Source organism: Brachyistius frenatus, unplaced genomic scaffold (genome assembly GCF_029030835.1).
Source record: "Brachyistius frenatus isolate BFR_SWC_R1_liver_20210118 unplaced genomic scaffold, ASM2903083v1 Contig_530, whole genome shotgun sequence".
NCBI lineage: Eukaryota > Metazoa > Chordata > Actinopteri > Embiotocidae > Brachyistius > Brachyistius frenatus.
Window position 1 is genome coordinate 1 of NW_027211129.1, and position 22306 is coordinate 22306.

General features: G+C 42.7%; 1 protein-coding gene and 1 pseudogene across 1 annotated transcript in view; one reads left to right on the top strand and one right to left on the bottom strand.

Annotated features, from left to right (window-relative positions):
• The first annotated feature begins 13822 nt into the window (after nucleotides 1-13822).
• Nucleotides 13823-14869, top strand: LOC138614594 (general transcription factor II-I repeat domain-containing protein 2B-like; annotated as a pseudogene).
• Nucleotides 14870-15644: 775 nt separating this feature from the next.
• LOC138614593 (cadherin-12-like) overlaps nucleotides 15645-22306 on the bottom strand; it is a 61169-nt gene continuing 54507 nt past the window's right edge. Inside the window, exons 11-12 of the mRNA XM_069688126.1 lie at nucleotides 20595-20846; nucleotides 15645-16438 (exon numbers count right to left, since the gene is read on the bottom strand). Coding sequence (XP_069544227.1) covers nucleotides 15825-16438; nucleotides 20595-20846 — 866 coding nt within the window. The 3' untranslated portion in view covers nucleotides 15645-15824. The remainder of the gene's footprint in view (nucleotides 16439-20594; nucleotides 20847-22306) is intronic.

Genomic DNA, 22306 nt, shown 5'->3' on the forward strand with positions numbered 1-22306 from the left:
GGAAATAGACTGCAGGTACCACCTGTGTTCAGTAAAGACTGTTCTGAACTTCTACCCGAGTCTGTGATCCTGCGTTTGGGTTCTGTTACACCTCACATCATAACATAAAGACTATAAGACCATCTCCAAGCAGCTTGATGTTCCTGTGACTACAGCTGCACATATTATTCAGAAGTTTAAGGTCCACAGGACTGTAGCCAACCTCCCTGGACGCGGCCGCAAGAGGACAATTTATGACAAATTGAAGAGACGGATAATACGAATGGTAACCAAAGAGCCCAGAACAACTTCCAGAGATTAGAGGTGAACTCCAAGGTCAAGGTACATCAGTGTCAGACACCACCATCCGTCGCTGTTTCAGCCAAAGTGGACTTCATGGAAGACGACCGAGGAGGACACCACAGTTGAGCAAATCATTAAAAAAGCGAGACTGGAATTTGCCAAAATGCATATTGACGAGCCACAAAGCTTCTGGGAGAATAGATGAGACCAAACTGGAGCTTTTTGGCAAGTCACATCAGCTCGATGTTCACAGACGCAAAAATAAAGCATATAAAGAAAAGAACACTGTTCCTACTGTGAAACATGGAGGAGGCTCGGTTATGTTCTGGGGCTGCTTTGCTGCATCTGGCACAGGGAGTCTTGAATCTGTGCAGTGTACAATGAAATCGCAAGACTATCAAGGCATTCTGGGGTGAAATGTGCTGCCCAGTGTCAGAAAGCTTGATCTCAGTCGCAGGTCATCGGTCCTCCAGCAGGGTAATGACCCAAAACACAGCTAAAAACAGCCAAGAATGGCTAAGAGCAAAACATTGGACTATTCTGAAGTGGTCTTCTATGAGCCCTGATCTAAATCCTATTGAACATCTGTGGAAGGAGCTGAAACATGCAGACTGGAGAAGACCTGAGACAGCTGGAGCAGTTAGTTCACGAGGAGAGGGACAAAATACCTGTTGACAGGTGAGGAAGTCTCCTTGAGAGTTACAGAAATCGCTTGATTGCAGTGATTGCCTCAAAAGATTGCGCAACAAAATAGTAAGTGAAGGGTACCATCATTTTTGTCCAGGCCATTTTCATTAGTTTGTTTTTTTAAATGATTCTGTTGAACCACAATTCAAAAGCAATGTCTGATTTTCATTAGTTCATTTTCAGTAAATGTTGTATTTATTATTACTTTTGTCAGTTTCAAGTTATTTCAGTGACCATTGTGGGTTTTTCTTTCTTTAACGGAAGGGTACCAACAATTTTGTCCACGTGTGTATATCATATCATATTCATATATATGTACGTATTCAGTTGGTCCTCTTCATGTTTATCAGACCAGAGAAGACAAACCAAACACTCATCCTCTTAGTTTATAATCACTTTCTTCGCCACCAAATTTCTCTGAAATGAAGGAAGGGACGGTGAGAAGAGCGAGTGATGCTGCTATGTCCTCCACACAGCTCCTTTAACATAATTATAATTAGTCGTATGAACCCTGTTTATGTACAGCACCGAGTCTGCAGCATCCTCCCAGTCTGCATGCAGTCAGTTTGGTCACTTTGATTGAATTCTGTGTATCTCGGCATGCTGGTTGTCCGTCGATGACTTTTATTTTTTAGATCTGATGATTTTAAAGTTAGTGAGGACACAGATGTGGATCAGTTAACAAATATAATGAGTACAGTTTACATTATTACTTGCTTATCTCTGTTTTTAGCTGGATAGAGAGGGAGACATCTTCATGGCCATAGATAGAACTATTCTGCAACAGACTGGTTCATCTGTTAGTCCTTTTTTGACATTTTGACACTCAGTGTTTGTTGATAACACAAACTATCTGTTAAATTAGTTTCTTTCAACACATAAATTAACTGTTACTTTTGCAGATAGTCGGTATCATAGCAACCATAGCCAGGCTGCGAGCAGGCCGTTTCTAGAGGAGAGCCTGTGGTAGTAAACTGGATGTTAGGACTGAAGTTCGTTGTGCTGCTCTCAGTGGGACGCTGCTCTGTATTGTTGGCTGACAGCAATTCATTAACAAATCAAACATTCATCGCCAGCACAGGATGAAGTTGTGGCACATCTTTTTCTAATGGGAAAAAATAACACAAAACTGCCTGAATTTTCTTTTCTACATCACAAATGTGAAGGCCTCAAACAGAATGAGGTTTTCTAATCCCTTCAGAGTTCAGAGCTCGTCCTGCTGAGGAGACGTTGGAGTGTCCTCGTCCCTCCTTCCTTCTCTTTCTTATCTGCAGCTCCTCTCAGCTCCTGTCGGCCCTCGCTCTGCTTTAATGTGCCTACACGTCAGTTACATTACCAACAGAGGCCCGGCTCCTTCCACTAACGTGACATCCCTTCTCTGCATTTCATTCTCATTCTGCTGCTCCAACATTATCTTGTCTTTATATTTTACTGGAAAAGGATTCAGACGCCATGCACCCAAAAATGATTGTTATCAGCAAAGCTGCTTATTAACTGTGACAGTGACGTGTAGGAGGGAGGAAGAGAGCAATTAAAGGAAGGTTTTGAAATCCAACATCCCATCAGGCTGGTGCATCATTCACTGAGAGAATAAACATGATGGACACAGATATGTTTGAAAGGAGAGGAGGAGGACAGATTCCACATGTCTGTCTTCCACACAGAGTGACACGTGTCCTTTAGGGTGGCAGCAGTGTGAAGACATGACAGCTGTCCTCTCAGAGCTCTGCTTTACTTTCCTCCTGATATTCTGGTGTCAGACGCATTAGGGAGTGATGGATGGGATCTTCCTCTGACCTGATGGCTGTGCTCCTCCTCTTCTTCCTCCGTCCTCGTGTCTCTGTCACTGTGAGTCCAGCGGTGTTATGTTGTCTGACGACAGCAGTGATGCAACACCACACCATATGTTGGGACAGAGATGACGTTTTATTAAAACTGTCACATCAAAGTCACGTAAACTAGGGTTAGGAATTCATTTAATCACGTTTAGTTACAGGTTGAGTTACTTTATTGAGCAATGTTTCTGTGTAAAATATGACGCTGCTTTTGCACTGTTTCATAATACACAAAGTGCCAAAATGCACAATTCTGAAATAAATGTTCTTTAAAAAAAAAAAAAACTAATTTCAATAATATGTAAGCGTGTCTTTCAATACTTCGCTGTGCTGTGCTTCTCTGTCTGAACATCTTCTCACAGAAGGTTTAATTTAAAAATACTTGTGAATATTTGTTTTATTAAATGTTACTCCACCAGGAGGAGGTGCGGTGGTCGGGAACTATGTTCAGGGGTGAATTCACCCTTCCATGTTGCTCTGACGACAGCATCAGTCATACAGCTGCCACCTGTAATCCCTCTTTGCTTGAATTTATTCTAACCTGCACTCAGGTGCTAGTTAATTGTTACATTTATCTAAAACAGTCTAATGGTGCGTTCATTACCAACTGGGAAGTGGGAAACTTAGTGGGCGTTAGAAATCACCTGAACGCCTGTCCAACTGGGAGTTTCCCAATCGGAAAGTGTGAGGTTTGTGAGTGTTCAGAGAAGTCGGTGTGACATCACTCGGCATGATAATGTTTGTAGTAAAAGGTAGAGATACTCTCTCAGTGCAACAATAAGTCAGTTCATGGTTAATGTAGGTCATGCTAGACAGAGCAGGGGGTTTACATTTCCTCCCATCTGTTTTCAACCACAGTTTACACTCATGCAGGCAGAAATCAACCTTCAACCCACTGATATCACTGAAGAGGTTTGAAATCGGAACTGTTGGGCTTCAATGGAAAGAAGGATGCTAACAATCGTTCTTAGGAATATAAGCTGTAAAGTGTTTTACCAGCTGTGACAGGTACATCCATCCATATTGAAAAGAATCATGAGTAACTGGTATATCATGACAACATGTCAGGCAGCGGTTCACCTCCACTTCCTGTTCACTAAAGGCTCCTTGTTTAACTTTTCATAATTGAACTCTTAAAAGAATGAGAAACTGTTTCTGCTCATTTCTGGTCACAGTACTTGTACAGGGACAGCAGTACTAGCAGCATTTGTATTACTAGCAGTATTTATATTACTAGCAGTATATGTAGTACTACCAGTATTTGTATTACTAGCAGTATATGTAGTACTAACAGTATTTGTATTACTAACAGTATTTGTAGTACTAACAGTATTTGTAGTACCAACAATATTTGTAGTACCAGCAGTATTTGTAGTACTAACAGTATTTGTAGTACCAACAACATTTGTAGTACTAGCAGTATTTGCGTGTGTGCTTTAGGGACAGAAGGTTTAAATACAAAGCAGTATTGATGAAGCTTCTTGGTCTTTCAAGGAATCTGATTCTGATGTCACGGTGACTTGATTGATCAGGAAGTGTTCATCATCCAGATTAAAGTAAAGCTGATGATGTCCTGAAGGTTGTTGAACACTACAGATGTTAAAAGAAAGCTGCAGGTGTTGTGTTTGAAACCTTTACAGGACCAGTTTAACAGAAGATGCTGTCACGTCTCTAGATGACTTCACTGAATCACTTAAAGTAACATGACCTGCTCATTCTATCACTCTCAGCTTGTCTTTCCTCCTCAACGATCAGCACTCAGAGATGTTCAGCGTAACGCAGCATCTGTCATCGACAACATTTACAGCAGCTACAGCCAGAAAGAGACACCAGCTGTCAGCACGAATCTACATCAACATTCATCCTCCATCAACAGGCTCACACTGAGGTAACAGCACCTGAATCTAATCATGTTACAGGAAGTGACATCACTGACAACAAAGATAAAACACTAACCCTGCGTTCCATCATCCACTAACATCCTGTTTCGTATGCCAGAAACATATCTAGTACGTCCCAGTACTCAGTACGTTAAATATAGTACATACATGGTACATGGTATAGTACATGGTATATACAGTACCAGGATGTTCTACTACATCTGGTCGTATTCTGCAGTCTGCAGGTCAGATACAGACTCACAGTTCCTCCAAACACTGTGCTCATATTGAAGTACACACACACACACACACTCTCTCTCTCTCTCTCTCTCTCTCTCACACACACACACACACACACACAGTGTTTGTAAGTGCAGACGGCCTCCTGCTGTTAATCATCCTTCCACATCGTTATTATTGTTAATATTCTGCCCAACATGGTTTCCCTCGCTGCTGCTGAAGCAGCACATATCAGCTGCTGTCGAGGCTCTGCTCTGGATTGAGATTTTATGCTGAGTGTACTGTCACAATAATTGGCCGAGAGACTCCCAAGACAGAAGGAAAGATTTATAAATAAATAAACAAACATACTAACAAATAAATAAATGCCAGGAGCGATGTTAAGTCCTTCTGAGAGGGCAATGGGAGCTGCTGAGGAAGAAGCAGCACAGGAGAGTTATTAAAATGAACACTGAGATGAAGCTTACTGTAAACACAAGCTGTACGTCTGCTGTTCACTCTTTAGATATTACGTTAATTTTAGAACAACAAAGCAGCATGTCATGTTTCATGGTTCTACAGTGTTGTTTTCTGACCGGTCTGAATGATACTGTAGCTACACTGTGAAAAGACGAGCAGCAGACTTGAACTCATCGGCTGATTGGAGACTTGAAGATTTAAAGCTGAGGAGTTTTCACTTCATGATCCAGATCAGATTGAAAGATGCTCCCTGAATGCAGATGTATTGTTTGGAGTATTATTAACATAACTAAGATGTCATGTGTCTGTGACCTGATGACACGGTCACGATCAGCTGCTGGGACTTCACTGCACTTCACTTCACTTCACTTCACTTCACTTCACTTCACTGCACTGCACTTCACTTCACTTCACTTCACTTCACTTCACTTCACTTCACTTCAATTCAATTCAATTCAATTCAATTCAATTCATATAGCGCCAAATCATAAAACAGGTTATTTCATGGCACTTAACACATTAAAGTCCTTACAGCAGAACTTTACAACATTATACAGAGAAACCAACAATTCAACAATTCCCACATAATCTAGGTGGTAAAAACTCCTCTTTAAGGGAGAAAAACCTCCAACAGAGGGAAGAAAAACTCCCTTTAACAGGAAGAAACCTCCGACAGAACCAGGATCAGAGGTGGGCGGAACATTTGTTAACAGAACCGGGCTCAGTGGTGGGCGGAGCATCTGTTAACAGAACCAGGCTCAGGGGTGGGCGGAAGTGCTCTGCTAGGATTATATGGTTCTATAAGATCTCTAAGATATGATGGAGCCTGGTCATGTAGAGCTTTGTAAATCATCAAGAGAATTTTAAATTCTATTCTTGATTTCACAGGAAGCCAGTGAAGAGAAGCTAAAACTGGAGAAATATGATCTCTCTTGTTAAATCCCGTCAGTACTCTTGCTGCAGCATTTTGGATCAGCTGCAGGTTTTTAATGAGTAATTTGGACATCCTAACAACAAGGAATTACAATAATCTAGTCTAGAAGTAACAAACACATGAATGAGTTTTTCTGCATCACGCTGAGGAAGGATTTTCCTGATTTTATTAATGATACGTAGATGAAAGAAGGCAGTTCTGGAGATTTGCTTTATATGGTGTCTAAAGGACAAATCCTCATCAAAGATGACTCCAAGGTTCCTCACAGTTTTACTGGAGGCCAAGACAACGTCATCTAGAGTAACTAAGTGATTACAGAAATAGTTTCTGAGGTGTTTAGGACCAAGTACAAGAACTTCTGTTTTGTCTGAATTTAGAAGCAGGAAGTTTTTGGTCATCCAGGCCTTTATGTCTTTTAGACAGGCTTCAAGTTTTACTAACTGATTAGTTTCATCTGGTTTTATAGGAATATATAGCTGAGTATCATCTGCATAACAATGGAAGTTGACGCAGTGCTTCCTGATGACATCTCCTAATGGAAGCATGTACAAAGTAAAAAGTATTGGGCCTAACACTGAGCCTTGTGGAACTCCATAACTAACTCTTGTTTGTCTGGAAGATTAAATACAACCGCTTACATTACTTTTACTGAAAAATGAAAAAAAATCAACTGTTATGTGATTTTTTTTTTCTATTGTGCTCTCCTATTTTTACGTAAATATTAACAGAATATACAAATATAAGTTATATCTCAGATTTAAGACTCCAACATGTGTGGATCTAACAGTAAACTTTAAGTTGCAGCATTCATTAACAAACAGCTGAGCAGAACTTTTACTGAAATATAGTTTCAAGAAAATGAGCTGCACATTTATTTGTAGTGACTTCAGTACAAATAACTAACAGCTCTACAGCAGATGTTCCTCTCAGCTCTGACCTCAGAGGACCTGACAGGCACACTTCCCTCTTCTTCCTCTTCATTAGTTCTGTGTGTTTGCTTGGGTTACATCTCCGTCAACAGTCTGCCCTTCTGCGCTTCATCTCTCTGCTGTCTCAGTGTTTTGTGTCCTTATGTGTATTTACAGCATGTCGGCAGCCTGAACCTTCAATAATAAAATAGAAGGTTTGAAGAAGTCCCCGCATTGAATAAATTATTTCGGTGATGGTTCCTCTCCACATCTCTCCCTCGAAACAAATGCCACTCATCAGGCAAAGTGGGAGGAAACACTGAAACTACATTTCCCATCATGCAAACAGGAAATGTGATGCTGTCAGTGTGTTAAAATACATGTTTGTGCTGCAGACAAGAAGCACACAAGGAGCAGGAGCACAAAGAAGGAAGTCAGGGAGGATGAGGAGGCAGGGTCAGGGTCTGGAGACAGAGAGACAGAGAGACAGACAGACAGAGAGACAGAGAGACAGAGAGACAGAGACCAGCTGCAGATAGAGGAACAGAAAGCTGGAGTAAAATGAGGAGAGACCGTCCAGCCTGGCAGATCTGCGTACTTATTGAAAGTCTAATGATGGTAATGAGATCATCTGTTTCCACCCAGGTGATCTCACACAAAGACAGAGACGCTGGCTGAGGATCGCTGTCACTGTTCCACATGGAATACTTCTGAAATTACTTTCTTCTATTCTGAAAACACCAGTACGTTCATGCAAACAAGTGTAGAAACATGCAGTGAACGTGTCTGGATGATGCACTGAAACTGAACATGACTGGTTTCCACTCATTGAATCCTCCTGGGAGCAGACGTGGAGTTGAAACTGTCGGAGCAGCCTTTAACCAATCAGCATGCAGCAGATCATTTCCCACCCCCTGAGTGAACATTAAGACTGTAATCACAGAGAAGAAAACTGGAGCTGATGCTGGGTTCAAATGAACCTCGTGAGCTCGTGGTTACAAGATGTCTCTGAAGTTAGTCTCCAACTCAGTGAGCACTCAGTGTTTAAAATCGAATTAACACATTTCCATCTGTGCTCTGCAGTTTTCACATCTCCAAGACTTTAGAGAGATAGAGAAGAAAATCTTACAGGGAGATTCATGTTCTCTAAAAACATCCAGAAATATTGTATGATAAAATACTAAGACTAATTGTAATGTTCCCAGAATAAGATGATACACTATCACGCATCGTTAAAACATTGTCATTAACACACATCATCATAAACACACATCATCAGTAACACACATCATCAGTAACACACATCATTAACAGACATCATCACTAACATATCACTAACACATCATCATTAACAAACATTATCATTTACACACATCATCATTAAAACACATCATTACTAACACACATCATCATAAACACACATCATCATAAACACACATCATCAGTAACACACATCATCACTAACACACATCATCATTAACACACCTCATCATTAACACAAATCATCATTAACACACATCATCACTAACACACATCATCATTAACACACACTCATCATTAACACACGTCATCATTAACACACATCATCACTAAAACACATCATCATTAACACACATCATTATTAAAACACATCATCATTAAAACACATCATCATTAACACACATCATTATTAACACACATCATCATTAAAACACATCATCATTAACACACATCATTATTAACACACATCATCATTAAAACACATCATCATTAACACACATCATCATTAACACACATCATCACTAAAACACATCATCATTAACACACATCATCATTAAAACACATCATCATTAAAACACATCATCATTAACACACATCATAATTAACACACATCATCATTAACGCATCATCACTTGTTACTGCATCACTGTGTGTCACTGTATATACTGTTATCACATGAAAGTATAACATGTATACTGTTATAACGTGAAAGTATTACACATATACTGTTATAACATGAAAATATTACGTATATATTGTAACAACATGAGAGTATTACATATATACTGTTATAACATGGACATATTACATACATACTGTTACTGTGTTTCTCTCACGCTTCAATGATCCTCACTGTCTTTGTGGGATTCAACTTTTAGGCTTTTGTCCAGGGTTTTTAAGAAGAACTCAGACGTTGGTGTTTTTGTCAGGAAAAGAAACATGCAAATACAATCAGCAGCTCTGATGCTCCTTCAGTCCAGTTGGAGCTCCAAACAGACAGGAGTTTTTCATCAAGGTCGTGTATTCACTGATTTTTTTTTTTTTATTATAACTCATTTCACAATTATTCTCATCTTAAAATATCAACTCAGCCTGCACATTCATACTCGTATGGTTTGGTCTGCCAATCAACATGATTAAAATAAAATCCACACAGAGTGGGGAGTACCCACTACAGGGCTTGGTGTCACTGGATAGAAAATTCACAATATGTAGGGCACAACTGTCACCTCAAGGTCACCTCAAGGTGTTCAGTCACATGATCACAGTATTCTGTCACATTATCACACTGTGGGCAGCATGGCCAGCTGTCGGTTCACTGACATGAAATCAAACACAGAATGAATGAAAGTCCCTCAGCAGTGAAGGTATGTGTATGTCGTGTGCAGTGGGTGATGTTCCTGACCGAGGGGGACTTTGTTTTTTGATCTTTTCAGATTGAGTGTGAAGTCTGAACTCGGGGATATTAAACCACCAGATCAGCCTGTTAGACAGAAATGTGCAAATGACTGTTGATCATTTCATCCATCTGCACTAGACTCAACTGTCCCTCTCCACCTCAGTCTGGACTGTTGGAGCTCTGAATGGGATGGACTGATGAGCTGACAGATCTGACTACATACAGAGGTCCTGATTACTGGGAAGAGGTGCATGTAGAAAACCTTTCTCCATATCTTTCTCATGTTAACAGAGGTTGCAACATGTGGTCACATGTGGGAGACATTAGAAACGGGTGTGTTTTCTGTGAGGGGGTGTTCAAGAGCAATCATGTGAGTGAGGGTTGCGTGGGAGACGATGGTGATGAAGATGATGATGAACCCATTCCTGTGAACAAGTGTGATGGTTGTGACGGGCACCGTGTGGAGGTCATCGGCTGTAGAAGCAGTGAAGGACATGAAGGAGGAGAGGGGTGGTCCAGGGTGATCGGATTACTGACAACGTCTCTGTTCAGAGGTTTTAACACAAAGAAATATACAGTATGAAGCTAAACAAGCTTAACTGGCAGAAAGCAGAGACATACCGAGCATACGGTGCACCTGAGTTCTAACCACAAGCTCATGAGGTCCATTTGAACGCAGCATGAGTGTACTGAAGGGGTTGATGAGGGAGGAGGATGCAGGTGAGGGGGCGAAGTTTCGACTGAGGTGGTATCACTGCAGATAAAACAGGAAGATGACCAGGATGATGAATTCAAACTAAAACATGACTGAATGACTGCCTGTCTTCATCAAACTGTTGCAACTTGAATATATCTGTTCATAATTTGAGTTTTTCATTGTGAATTTGTTAACATTGAAAAATCAAAAGGGAAAATTATTGATTATCATAATTTTGATGTGGATGTGACGCTCTGAGGCTGACCAACAGAATGTGTGGTTATAACGGGCCAGTCCCTCCGGCTGAAGCTCAGTAAGTCTTTGTAAACATTTTATTAGCTTCTCATATAACAGCTCAGTACATTCAGAGTAAAAGCATGTCTTCCTCCTGTCATCTCCCCCTCCGGCTGCTTCATTTCTACGTGTCCTACATCTGTTATTCAGCCTGTGTTCATTGGCCCACATTCCCTCCAGCTTCCCTTGTCCACTCGTCTCTTCTCCATCACTCTGAAGGGCCTCTTCACTTCGGTTTATCCGCCTCTCCTCCAGCTAGAAAACCTCCAATCAATCTAGTCCACAATTTCACCATTTGTTCAAAGACTCATGAAGTAAACCAGGAGCTGACTGAGGGTTGGAGCCACTGCAGGAGAGATTCAACAGAACAGAGAGAGTGTGAGATGCAGCGTGGCAGCAGCTCGATGAACAGTCTGGACACACACACACACACACACACACACACACACACACACACACACACACACACACACACACACACACACACACACACACACACACACACACACACACACACACACACACACACACACACACACAGCAGCTGCAGCGACAGACAGAAGTTGCTCCTCCTCTGTTCACCTTTAGACCAGCAGGTCTGTCCACTGCTGCAGATCAATACGAGCAGCAGAGGAAACAGATGCTGCCGACACCACACTCACCTCCACACTGGAGGAATAACCTCTGAAGGAGGGCGGGTTGAGTAAGAGGGAAGGACGATGCTGAAGATGTGGATCAGAACCATGGACCTGGTTCTGATCAGGACGGTTAAGAATGGTGAGCAGCAGTAAGAGCATCTCCTTACAGATGAGAGTTACCAGGCAGCTGAGTTTCACTGGGAAGTTTTAAACCACTAAAACAACCACATATTAACAGGTGTGTGTGTGATGATGTTCCAGTAGCACCACACATACAAACACTGCTCCCACTTCTTGTTATTATAATGGTTGTTTTGTGTTGCTATATTATTTTTATTTCCTTTTTTTTTTATTATTAAATTTCAGTTAATTTTTATGTATTTTTGTGTTTGAGATACAAAAAAAAAGAAGGGAAAACAGAGGGTTCTGATTAAACTTTAGAGATAAATAAATGTGGTGCTTAGATGGTGGTAGGAGAGGATGCTGTGGTCAGTGTTTTAAACCCAGCACACATTATATGTCGTAATACAGACTATAATGACCTCCTGATGTCATGCAACAACAGTATATACTACATGTAACAGTACATACTACATGTAACATTATATACTACATGTAACAGTATATACTATATGTAACAGTATATACTACATGTAACAGGACATACTACATGTAACAGTATATACTACATGTAACAGTACATACTACATGTAACATTATATACTACATGTAACAGTATATACTATATGTAACAGTATATACTACATGTAACAGTACATACTACATGTAACAGTACATACTACATGTAACAGTATATACTACATGTAACAGTACATACTACATGTAACAGGACATACTACATGTAACAGTACATACTACATGTAACAGTATATACTACATGTAACAGTATATAATTTGCGAGGGCAGCTGCACTACGTACTGAAATAGATTTTCCATTTTCAATATAAATCGAGAATCCTCTCACATTCAATATAATCATTCCCATCCTGGCATGTTCTGATTGGAGCGATCACAGCGCAACATAATTTACCTTCCAGATCAAAATGAAGTGAGTGAATTGACGCTGTGCTGCCGGGCTCAGTGTTATCCATTGTACAGCTGAGATGGAGGCTGACATAGTGAAGGTCATCTCAGCCATCTGATGCAATCCGTTATGCCGTAGCAATCAACAAAATCTATTTTCCATCACAGCAGTCGCAGAGGAGGAGATGGATTCGATGCACATAGACAGGGATTGATTGGGTAATTTCCGAGGGACAAACGAAATGGTCTCCCAACTGTTTAACAGTTTGTACATTCCTCAGAGAGACGTGGAGGTTCACACACACCAGCACTACTGAACCTGCTGCGCTTCAGAGAGATGAGAGGGTCTGACGATGTCAGCTGGAGAAGAGAGGGAAGGTAGAGGGCATGTTCTAGATCAGGGGTGGGCAAACTACGGCCCGCGGGCAACATCTGGCCCGTTGGTCTTTTTAATCCGGCCCGCCGAAGATTGGTACAGAATTGCCCAAATCAAATCATATCATAATTATGACTGCATTTATTTGACCTTGTCCTGTAATACCTGGTGGTCCACCAGGTGGCGCACTAGGCCGGGCTGCTCTCTGTTGTTACTCTGCTGCTGCTCTGAACACATCTGGAACAATGAACTGGCCAAAGAAAAGAAAAGTCGACCGTGAGCCCCGAGTGTTTAATAAGGAACGGACGACTGAATACTTGTTCACTGAAGTCCGGTCGAAGGCTGTGTGTCTGATTTACCAAGAAACCGTTGTGGTTTTAAAGGAATACAACATCAGCTGTCACTTTTCCACCAAGCATGCTAACTGCGCTAACAACCAGTCAACGCGGGAACGGACCGCTCGGAGGTCGGCAGGTAGTTTGCAGGATCAAGCCTTTCTCCGAAGGGGAGTTTCTCAAAGAGGGCTGGTAGAGACAGCAGGTGTCTGCTGGTAGAGACAGCAGGTATCTTGTGTCCTGAGAGAAGAACAAATGAGAAAACATGAGCTCATCACGCAGGACGGTGACTCGCCGTGTTGAGATGATTGACGAAGACTTGGCTAGCAAGCTAAACAAAAAAGCGGAGTCATTTACATGATATTTCTTGGCATTGGACGAAAGTAATGACATAAAGGACACCGCTCAGCTTTTAATGTTTATCAGAGGGATTAATGACAAGTTTGAGATAACAGGAGTTTTTGGCCGTGGAATCCCTGAAGGGACACCGTGGGGAGAGGACTCGTATGACGGCGTGTCGGGGTCATCGAGAGGCTCCAGCTACCTCGGAGTAGCTCGCCAACGTTACCACAGACGGATCGACAAATCTGACTGGAAAAAACGTCGGGTTGCTCAAAAGAATCCAGGAGAGGGTGAAAGAGGACAACCCTGAGCAGGAGGACATTTTCTTACACTGTGTAAATCCGTCCTGCAGCTCGACCACGTAGTGAAGCCGGTTGTAGAAGTGGTGAACTTTGTTGGAGCGAGGAGACTTCACCATCGTCAGTTTATTAAGTTTCTTGAAGAAACTGACTCTGATCACCAGGACTTGCTTCACCACTCCAACGTCCGCTGGTTAAGTTTGGGGAAAGTATGTCAACGAGTGTTGGAGCTCAAACAGGAGATTATCTCATTTTTGGAGCTACTTCAGAAAGCTGACGATGTTCCTGAGCTGAGTGACACAGATCATCTTTGTGATTTGTCTTTTGTTGAGGACGTGAATGAGCTGAACGTGAAGCTACGAGGGAAAGACTAGTTTGTCCATGAAATGTACACAAACATCAGAACCTTCAAAACCAAGCTAGCTTTATTCTCAAAGCAAATGTCAAACAAGTCATTTGCTCATTTCCCCACACTGGCTACGCTGAAAGACGTCCTCGACATGAAGACATACAGGAAATCACTGGACGACCTGCACGGAGGATTCTGCCATTGGTTCTCTGATTTTGGAAAAATTTACAAGTCACTTCAGCTGGTGTCACTTCAGCTGGTGTCATGTCCCTTCAGTCCCTTCAGCTGGTGTCGTGTCCCTGTCCCTTCAGCTGGTGTTGTGTCCCTGTCCCTTCAGCTGGTGTCGTGTCCCTTCAGCTGGTGTCGTGTCCCTTCAGCTGGTGTCATGTCCCTTCAGTCCCTTCAGCTGGTGTCATGTCCCTGTCCCTTCAGCTGGTGTTGTGTCCCTGTCCCTTCAGCTGGTGTCATGTCCCTTCAGCTGGTGTCGTGTCCCTTCAGCTGGTGTCATGTCCCTTCAGTCCCTTCAGCTGGTGTCCTGTCCCTCCAGCTGGTGTCATGTCCCTTCACACAAGACCCTGAAATGGCGCCACAGGAGTTTCAGTGTGAACTGATTGATCTCCAATGTGACACCGTCTTAAAGGAGAAGTTCAACTCTCTTAAACTGGATGAGTTTTATGCTTCATTAAAGCAGCCAAATGTCCAAACATCCAGAAGATGTCCCAGAAGATGTCCCAGAAGATGTCCCAGAAGATGCTGGTGTTGTTTGGCTCTACGTACGTGTGTAAACAGACTTTTAGTGTGATGAACACCAACAAAGCACCTCACAGATCCCAGTTGAGTGATGAACACCTCAGATGCTGGCCCGGCCCGTCTGTCAAATTCTAAAAGTCAATGTGGCCCCTGAGCCAAAAAGTTTGCCCACCCCTGTTCTAGATCAACACTGCCCTAACCGCTGCCCTATCCACCACTACACTGCATCACTGCCCTAACCCCCGCAACACTGCATCACTGCCCTAACCCCCGCAACACTGCACTGTCCAACAGATAGATAAAAGATAAAGCTGAGTCTGGCTGCCAGCTGAAATTGAAGGAAGTGACAGCAGGATGTCACTAGAAGTGAAACCTGCAGCTTAATTCGACTCATCAGCAGAAAGTTGACGCTGAGAGCATCGACGGCTACAGCTGGTTTCTGGTTCGGTGGTACCGTCAGTCGCTGCAATGATTTTTTTGGATTCCGATAATGAATGACTCTGATGACACGCTGGAAATCATGAAAACACTGACTCAGATACGAGTCCACACAAACACAGTGTGAGGACACTAATATATATATATATATAAATATTAACATCCACACTTCAGTTGAATATATTTTTTTATTAAGTAACGTGAATTAAAACACATGTAAACATATAGTACCTCAGGCACTTTGAGGAGCTACTGAGTTTACTCTTCACGCAGCTGCAGCTAGATCTTCTTCAACACCTCTAAGTCCTCCCGTCTAACCAGTGCCCGTCACAGTAGAAAAACAGCTCTAGAAAAGTGAGCGTCCATTGCAGCTTCCCCTCAGCTCACCTCAGACGGAGGCGGCGGCTGTCTGTCCAGGATGCTGGTCAGAGTTTTAAACGGATGTCCCCAGTCTCCGAGGGAGCTGAAATCCCCCGAGTCATCGATAACGAACGACTCCTCGAGGGAGCTAAGCGAGCCGGCCACCGAGCCATCGCCCTCGTAGGCGTAGGTGGCCAGCGAGTCGTAGGGCGGCGCAGCGTAGCCCTGCTGGCTCTCCTCCAGCCGGTGCTGGATGAACTCCCGGATCATCTCGGCGTCGCCCTCTGTCACTCTGCCCCGCAGGGACGATGGAGCCTCGCTGTTCACGGTGGCAATGACACTGGCCGTCTGTCGGTGGATGTCGGGTGACCTGACGTCGTCTCCACGGCTGCTGAGGTGCAGCAGGACTCCGTCTCCGTAGCCGTTCTTCTCCTTCCTGGAGGAGCTGCTGTGCGTGCTGGTGCGCTGCGAGTGTGTGTGGCGCAGAGTTCCCATGTCGAAGGCGCGAGTGTCGGCCTCGCCGCCGCCCTCGTCGTCGTAGTGGATGACGTTATCACGGATGTCCTCTTTGGACGTCATCAGCGTGTCTTTCTCTTTGTTTCGTCTCTGACCCATGTACAACGCCGCCATAACTGCAACACAGACATACAGATGGGTTAGTCTCAAAACATGAATTTCCTCTTTAGATTTCCACTCAAGTTAAACCTGTTTTACAGTATTAGGGATTTTTGCATCTGTCAAATGATCATGACCACAAAGTTTGGATTTGGTTGGACTCGATTGTTCCATTATTAAAGTAATCTTTAATAATGGAACTTTAACAGCGTCAGTTGTGCTTCAACAGAACAAGTAGACCTCTGGGACACTTTTAGACATGAACAGTAGAGGTATCCAACAGAATGCCACGTTTTTATTGAATTGAGGGAACTTAATGCATTTCAGACAAAAAAATAAAAACATAAAATCAGAGTTTTGTGTGAGAGCCGCTCTGCCTCTAAAACAGGAAACGGATCTTCTTCTCTGTGAGTTTACTGGAGCTACTGAGCATTATATGTATTATGTTCATAAGAAGGGAGGACATGATGTCCAGTATGAAGCAGCAGCTGTGCATCCAGATGTTCTCTTATACAGAAGCTCCTCAAACTTTTACGCTGCAGGTTTGATTCTGAATCCAGTGTTTCTGATGTGGCCGAATGTTAGAGTACACAGACCCGGTCGGACCCGGAGACAGAAACAGATGCTCTGGAACACACGGGTAGTAATACGTTTAGTAAAACAGCACAGTTTTGATGAGTCAGCAGCAGCACGTTTCCACATCCTCAGTCATTTCAATCATCATGTTTAATTTACTATAATATTATCTGTGTTCCAGTTTCAGAAGTATAAATATAAATTACTGGAGGGACACAAGCTACTGACAATATGTTTCACATGTAAAATAATGAGGTGTATGTTAAATGTCATGTTTACTTCTGTCCAGTTGAAATCTTTGTATTTCTCGTGTCCCACAATACAGGTGATGAAGAGGAAATCTGTGTTCCTTTAAGATGGTGCACAGGGACAATTTCACAAAAGTAAAATCAAATAACTTGATTTGTTTTAACGGAGTTCAAACAGTGTTCTCAGTCTGTTTACTGACAACTTCTTTTTAATAATCTGCTTTAATAGTTTTATAACAGACAAGTTAAAGGATCCCGATGGCAGATCTTCTGCCTTTAGTTGGAACAGTCATGTGACGGGTACAAACTGACCGAATTAAACACAAGCAGCTTAAAGACAGCAAAGAAGAAGAAGAAGAATCAATCATGCATCAATCATCCATTAATCAACCATCCATCATTCATCATCCATCCATCATCCTTTAATCATTCATCCATCACCCATCCATCCATCATCCTTTAATCATTCATCCATCACCCATCCATCCATCATCCTTTAATCATTCATCCATCATCCATCCATCCATCATCCTTTAATCATTCATCCATCATCCATCCATCCATCATCCTTTAATCATTCATCCATCCATCCATCCTTCCTCCCCTCCTGACCTTCAGAAGGTTGCTGGGGGGCGGAGTCAGTCCCAGCTGACCTTATGCAGGAGGCAGTGAACAGTGTGGACATTCAGTCTGAGACACACAGAGACAGACAGGCTTTCATGCTCACATTAACACCTGTGGGCGGTTCAGTCAGTCAGACCTGATCTGTATGTGGACTATAGAAACAGGAGCACAGAGGAGACGCAGGCAGACAGCAGGAGAACCAGCCAACACAGCAGCCGGCCTGCAGGCCCACCGTACACAGAGATTTAAACAGCAAGCTTTTCACAGCAGTATAACACAATCTGAAAATGAAATCTTACAGATTGAAATTTGACCTTAATTCTGGATCACTTCACTTATTATGTCAGTGTGATTTTTTTGTTTCCTACATTCAACAAATTTGAAGCAATTTGAACTCCCTACAGCTCAGACTGCATTCACAGCTAAGGCTCATGGGAACTGTAGTTTTAAAGCTGCCGACCGCACTGATGAAAAAAATACATGAATATGATTTCTGGTAAACTTAGCCGTGCTAATTAAAATTTGAATCAACACATAACCGCATGGGGGTCTGAAGATTATCTGTGAAAATCTTGTTTCTTCAAAAGTTTCTACATACAATCATAATGTGTGTATATCTGTTTTCAATCTGTCCTGTGAAACGGCGGGAGGTGAAGTTATGGATTAATCTCTGTTCTTTCTCTACCTTTAATTCACTTCTTCGAGAATGTATCCATCCACTGTGCTGCAGGATAGAATCAAGAGGAGCAGGGCCACAGAGGCAGCTGCTTTAACCACACAATCAATGAGGTTCATTCAACCACTGCTGCAGTACACTTCTGTCCACTGCAGTCCATTTTAGTCTACTTTAGTCCCCTTCAGTCCACTTCTTACCACTTCAGTCCACTTCATTCTCTTGAACACAACTTACATCATGTTTTTTTTTTCTTCTTCTTTATAGACAAACATAATTTGTATTTTTCCTGTCATAACAAACAGGAAGATTAAATAAAGTTCTGAAAGTCTTTTTGGGTTCATGAGTTCTGCATCATATAAATGATCAGATGGTGACCTGATTGGATCAAACAGCTGACAGACTGAAGGTAATGAAACTGACTCATCACCAGCTAATGATTTGAGTGTGATGGTATTTATTTAATTGTGTTATATTTATTCTGAAGGTGTGTTATGTTGTATGTCATGTTGTGTTATATGTTATATGTGGATGTACTGCATTGTGTTATATCCTGTGTACTATATCTACTACTCTCCTAGTACAGTCTGATTACACCTACTTAAACTGGAGAGGATGTTTCAGCACTGTTGGACCCAGATTAGAACTGCCTTCATGTTTTGCCCTGTTATCACTGGTCTCCATTCACAGAGAGGAAAACACGGATTATTCTGTGGAGCTCGTCAGTGGAACATCAGTAGAAGAGACTGAAGTCAGAGGGTCCGATAAGCAAAGATCTCATGATTATATGAACATATGATCTTTTCCTCCCATGTCCTCTTTAAAGTCCTCAATAGAAAATCTACAACCTCTACATGCAGATGCAACATTAGCTCTCAGGATGGAACAACAGAAAGACTTTATAAAAGTATAACAGAGAGTCTGTCTGCTGCAGGTTTAATCTAAAATCCTGTTTACTGCAGCGATTCACTAAACACTTCTACAGGTAGCAAATTACACCAAACAAACAATACAGCAAAATAGAGCTCTTCATTTCAGCAGCATCAGCAGCAGTGATGGAGCATGCTGCAGGTGGGAGAATAACGCTGAGTCAGCATTACAGGGTGATTTATTCAGTGGGGAGAGGAGGAGCAGGAGGATGAAGAGGAGGAAGAGGAAGAGGGGAGGAGGAAAAGGAGGAGGAGGAGCAGGGGGACATTGTTGGTTTTTCTGTCACATCGTCGCTCCCTGATGCATTAAAGTGGAGGAATTTGCCAGCTTCCTCCTCCTCTTCCTCTTCCTCCTCCTCTCCCTTCTCTGCCTCCACAACATACAGTACATAAAGAAATGTGTGTCTGTCAGGCACGAGGAGAAAAGTTGATGTATTAACCCAACCCCCCCCTCCCCCACCTCATATCCTCCTTCAGTTCTCCTCCTGCTCTACAGAGGAGCACAATGAAGGAGGCGCGACACCCTCAGGAGGCTGTGATTCTTCTCTGACACACACTGAGACCTACATGTATTGTTGGGGTGCATCAGTTAAAAGGGTTGGTATAAAACCTGCTTTCTCTTCATGTGTGTTTTAATGGAACACACACACACACACACACACACACACACACACACACACTGAGCCACACAATGGGAGCTGTATACATGCGTCGCTGCCTGTTCAGTGGTGGTTATGTAACTGTGGTTCTGTGTAACAGAATGAGAGGCTGGAGGAGAGAGAAGATGCCTCTCTCTTCAGCACCATCCTGTCATAGGTCATGGGCTGCTGGCGCCCCCTACTGTTTCATCATTAGCACTCATTCAATGTCTCCCTTTATCATCATTATACAAATATAACAAGAGTCTCAATTATATGCCACTTTAAAATGATAATCTGGTCAACAGGCTGTAACAGAGACATGATGTCAGTGTGCAGTTAAAATACACCAGAAATGAATCATGAGGAGTGAGCCTGAGCTGGGATAACAAGAGACTTTATTATCTAACCTGCTGTTTTCAGTTGTATCAACAGTGTTGGTAGATGTCACTGTGTGACAGTTATGTAACAGCAGAAGGACTCACCGATCAGCAGAGCCACACACAGGAGAATAGCCATCAGAGCTCCGGTGCTGAGGCCCACGGGCAGGGAGATGGCCTCGGCCGAGCAGGTGAGCAGCGAGCCTCGGGCCTCACAGGAGCACACTCGGATGATGAGGGTGGAGGTGCTGCTCTGGGCGGGGTACCCGCTGTCCTCTACCACCACAGGGAGGACGTACACCTCCTGCAGCCGCCGCTGGAAGCCCGAGCGCCGAGTCACGATGCCCGCCGTGTTGTCTGTGAACAACCAAGGAGCATGTTACTATATTATCACAGATAGAAATGTATTTACCGACTGACTGCCATCACACCAACATCTGAAACATGTGGTCACACCTCAAAGATCACATCTTCAAATGAGAAACACAACGATAACTTATGAATCAGAGTTAACCCTGCAGGACATGGCTGGTGGTATCCTGTACTACAGACCAGGGAGAGAACATCAGTGTCAGACATCTCTCACTGACTTTATTTATTCCTGAAACAGAGCAGGAGGAAACAAAGCATTTGTTTGGGACTATTTTCAGTGGTGAAATAAAGTCCACAATAAAAAAAACACAATAAAGAGGAGCTTTGGACGGTGGAGCAGTCATCTGGCTTCCCTTCAGTCTCACATCACACAGCAGCCAGTTCAGCCTTTAACATTTCACAGTGGTGTTTCATTTTTTTGTTCCTTCTTCCCAAATACAGATTTAGACACCTTTTAGCCTGATGTGTGCATGCGCGCGTGTTTATGTCAGAACAGATCCATCCTCCCCCTGCTGGACGAAGATGAGGCCTGACAAGGTAGACCATTAAAGCACCTTTCTTCAGTTACACACACACACACACACACACACACACACACACACACACACACACACACACACACAACACACACACACACACACACACACACACACACACACGCTCCAGTTCCCTCGGTGGCTTCAGGCCGGTGTGTCGGACCCGATCAAGCGTGATGCTGACTGTAAAGGTACAAACACACAAATATAACAAAGCATGAGGTGCTGCAGGGAGAAGCAGGTGTCAGAGGAGGATCTGCTGAAGCTGCTCGCCGGAGTCCGTATGTGAGAAAACGTTCTGTGGTAGGTGATGTTTAAAAAGATCTGGTTTTACAAATACCAGCAAAGACCTGCTCAGACCCAGAGTTCAGGTTGATTGTTGCATCTCAACTAACATGCATGCAGCGGGAAGCTGAGGCATGTTGTTCTCCTGGTTGCTGAAAGATGCACTGAAATCTGTAAAATGATAGAAATATGAGGCAAGGCTGGAAATAAAGCAGAGTGAAATGCAATAAATTGGTCGTAACATCGAGGATTAAAAATATTCTTTAAATTTCTCGTGAACCAATAAATTCATAAACTCATCATAAAAATATATATTTTACAGAATAAAATGATGAACTGAAGACTTTTTATATGCAAACGGTCAATTTCACTGTGATATTAAAATGTTTTGTACAAAAAAAGATTGTGTTCATCATACAGCTCAATACCTGATTGACAGACGGACAGACTGTGATAATATTTCAAATCCTGAGTGTGTGACTGATCTGAAATCTAAATCTGTGTGTCTGGTTGAACGTGTGTGTGACACATCCATGACGTCCTACTTTGTGCAGGTTGGTTTGTGGATTCATATGAATTTGTTTGGCCTCAGACTTCTCCACGATTAACCACTTAAGTTGATCG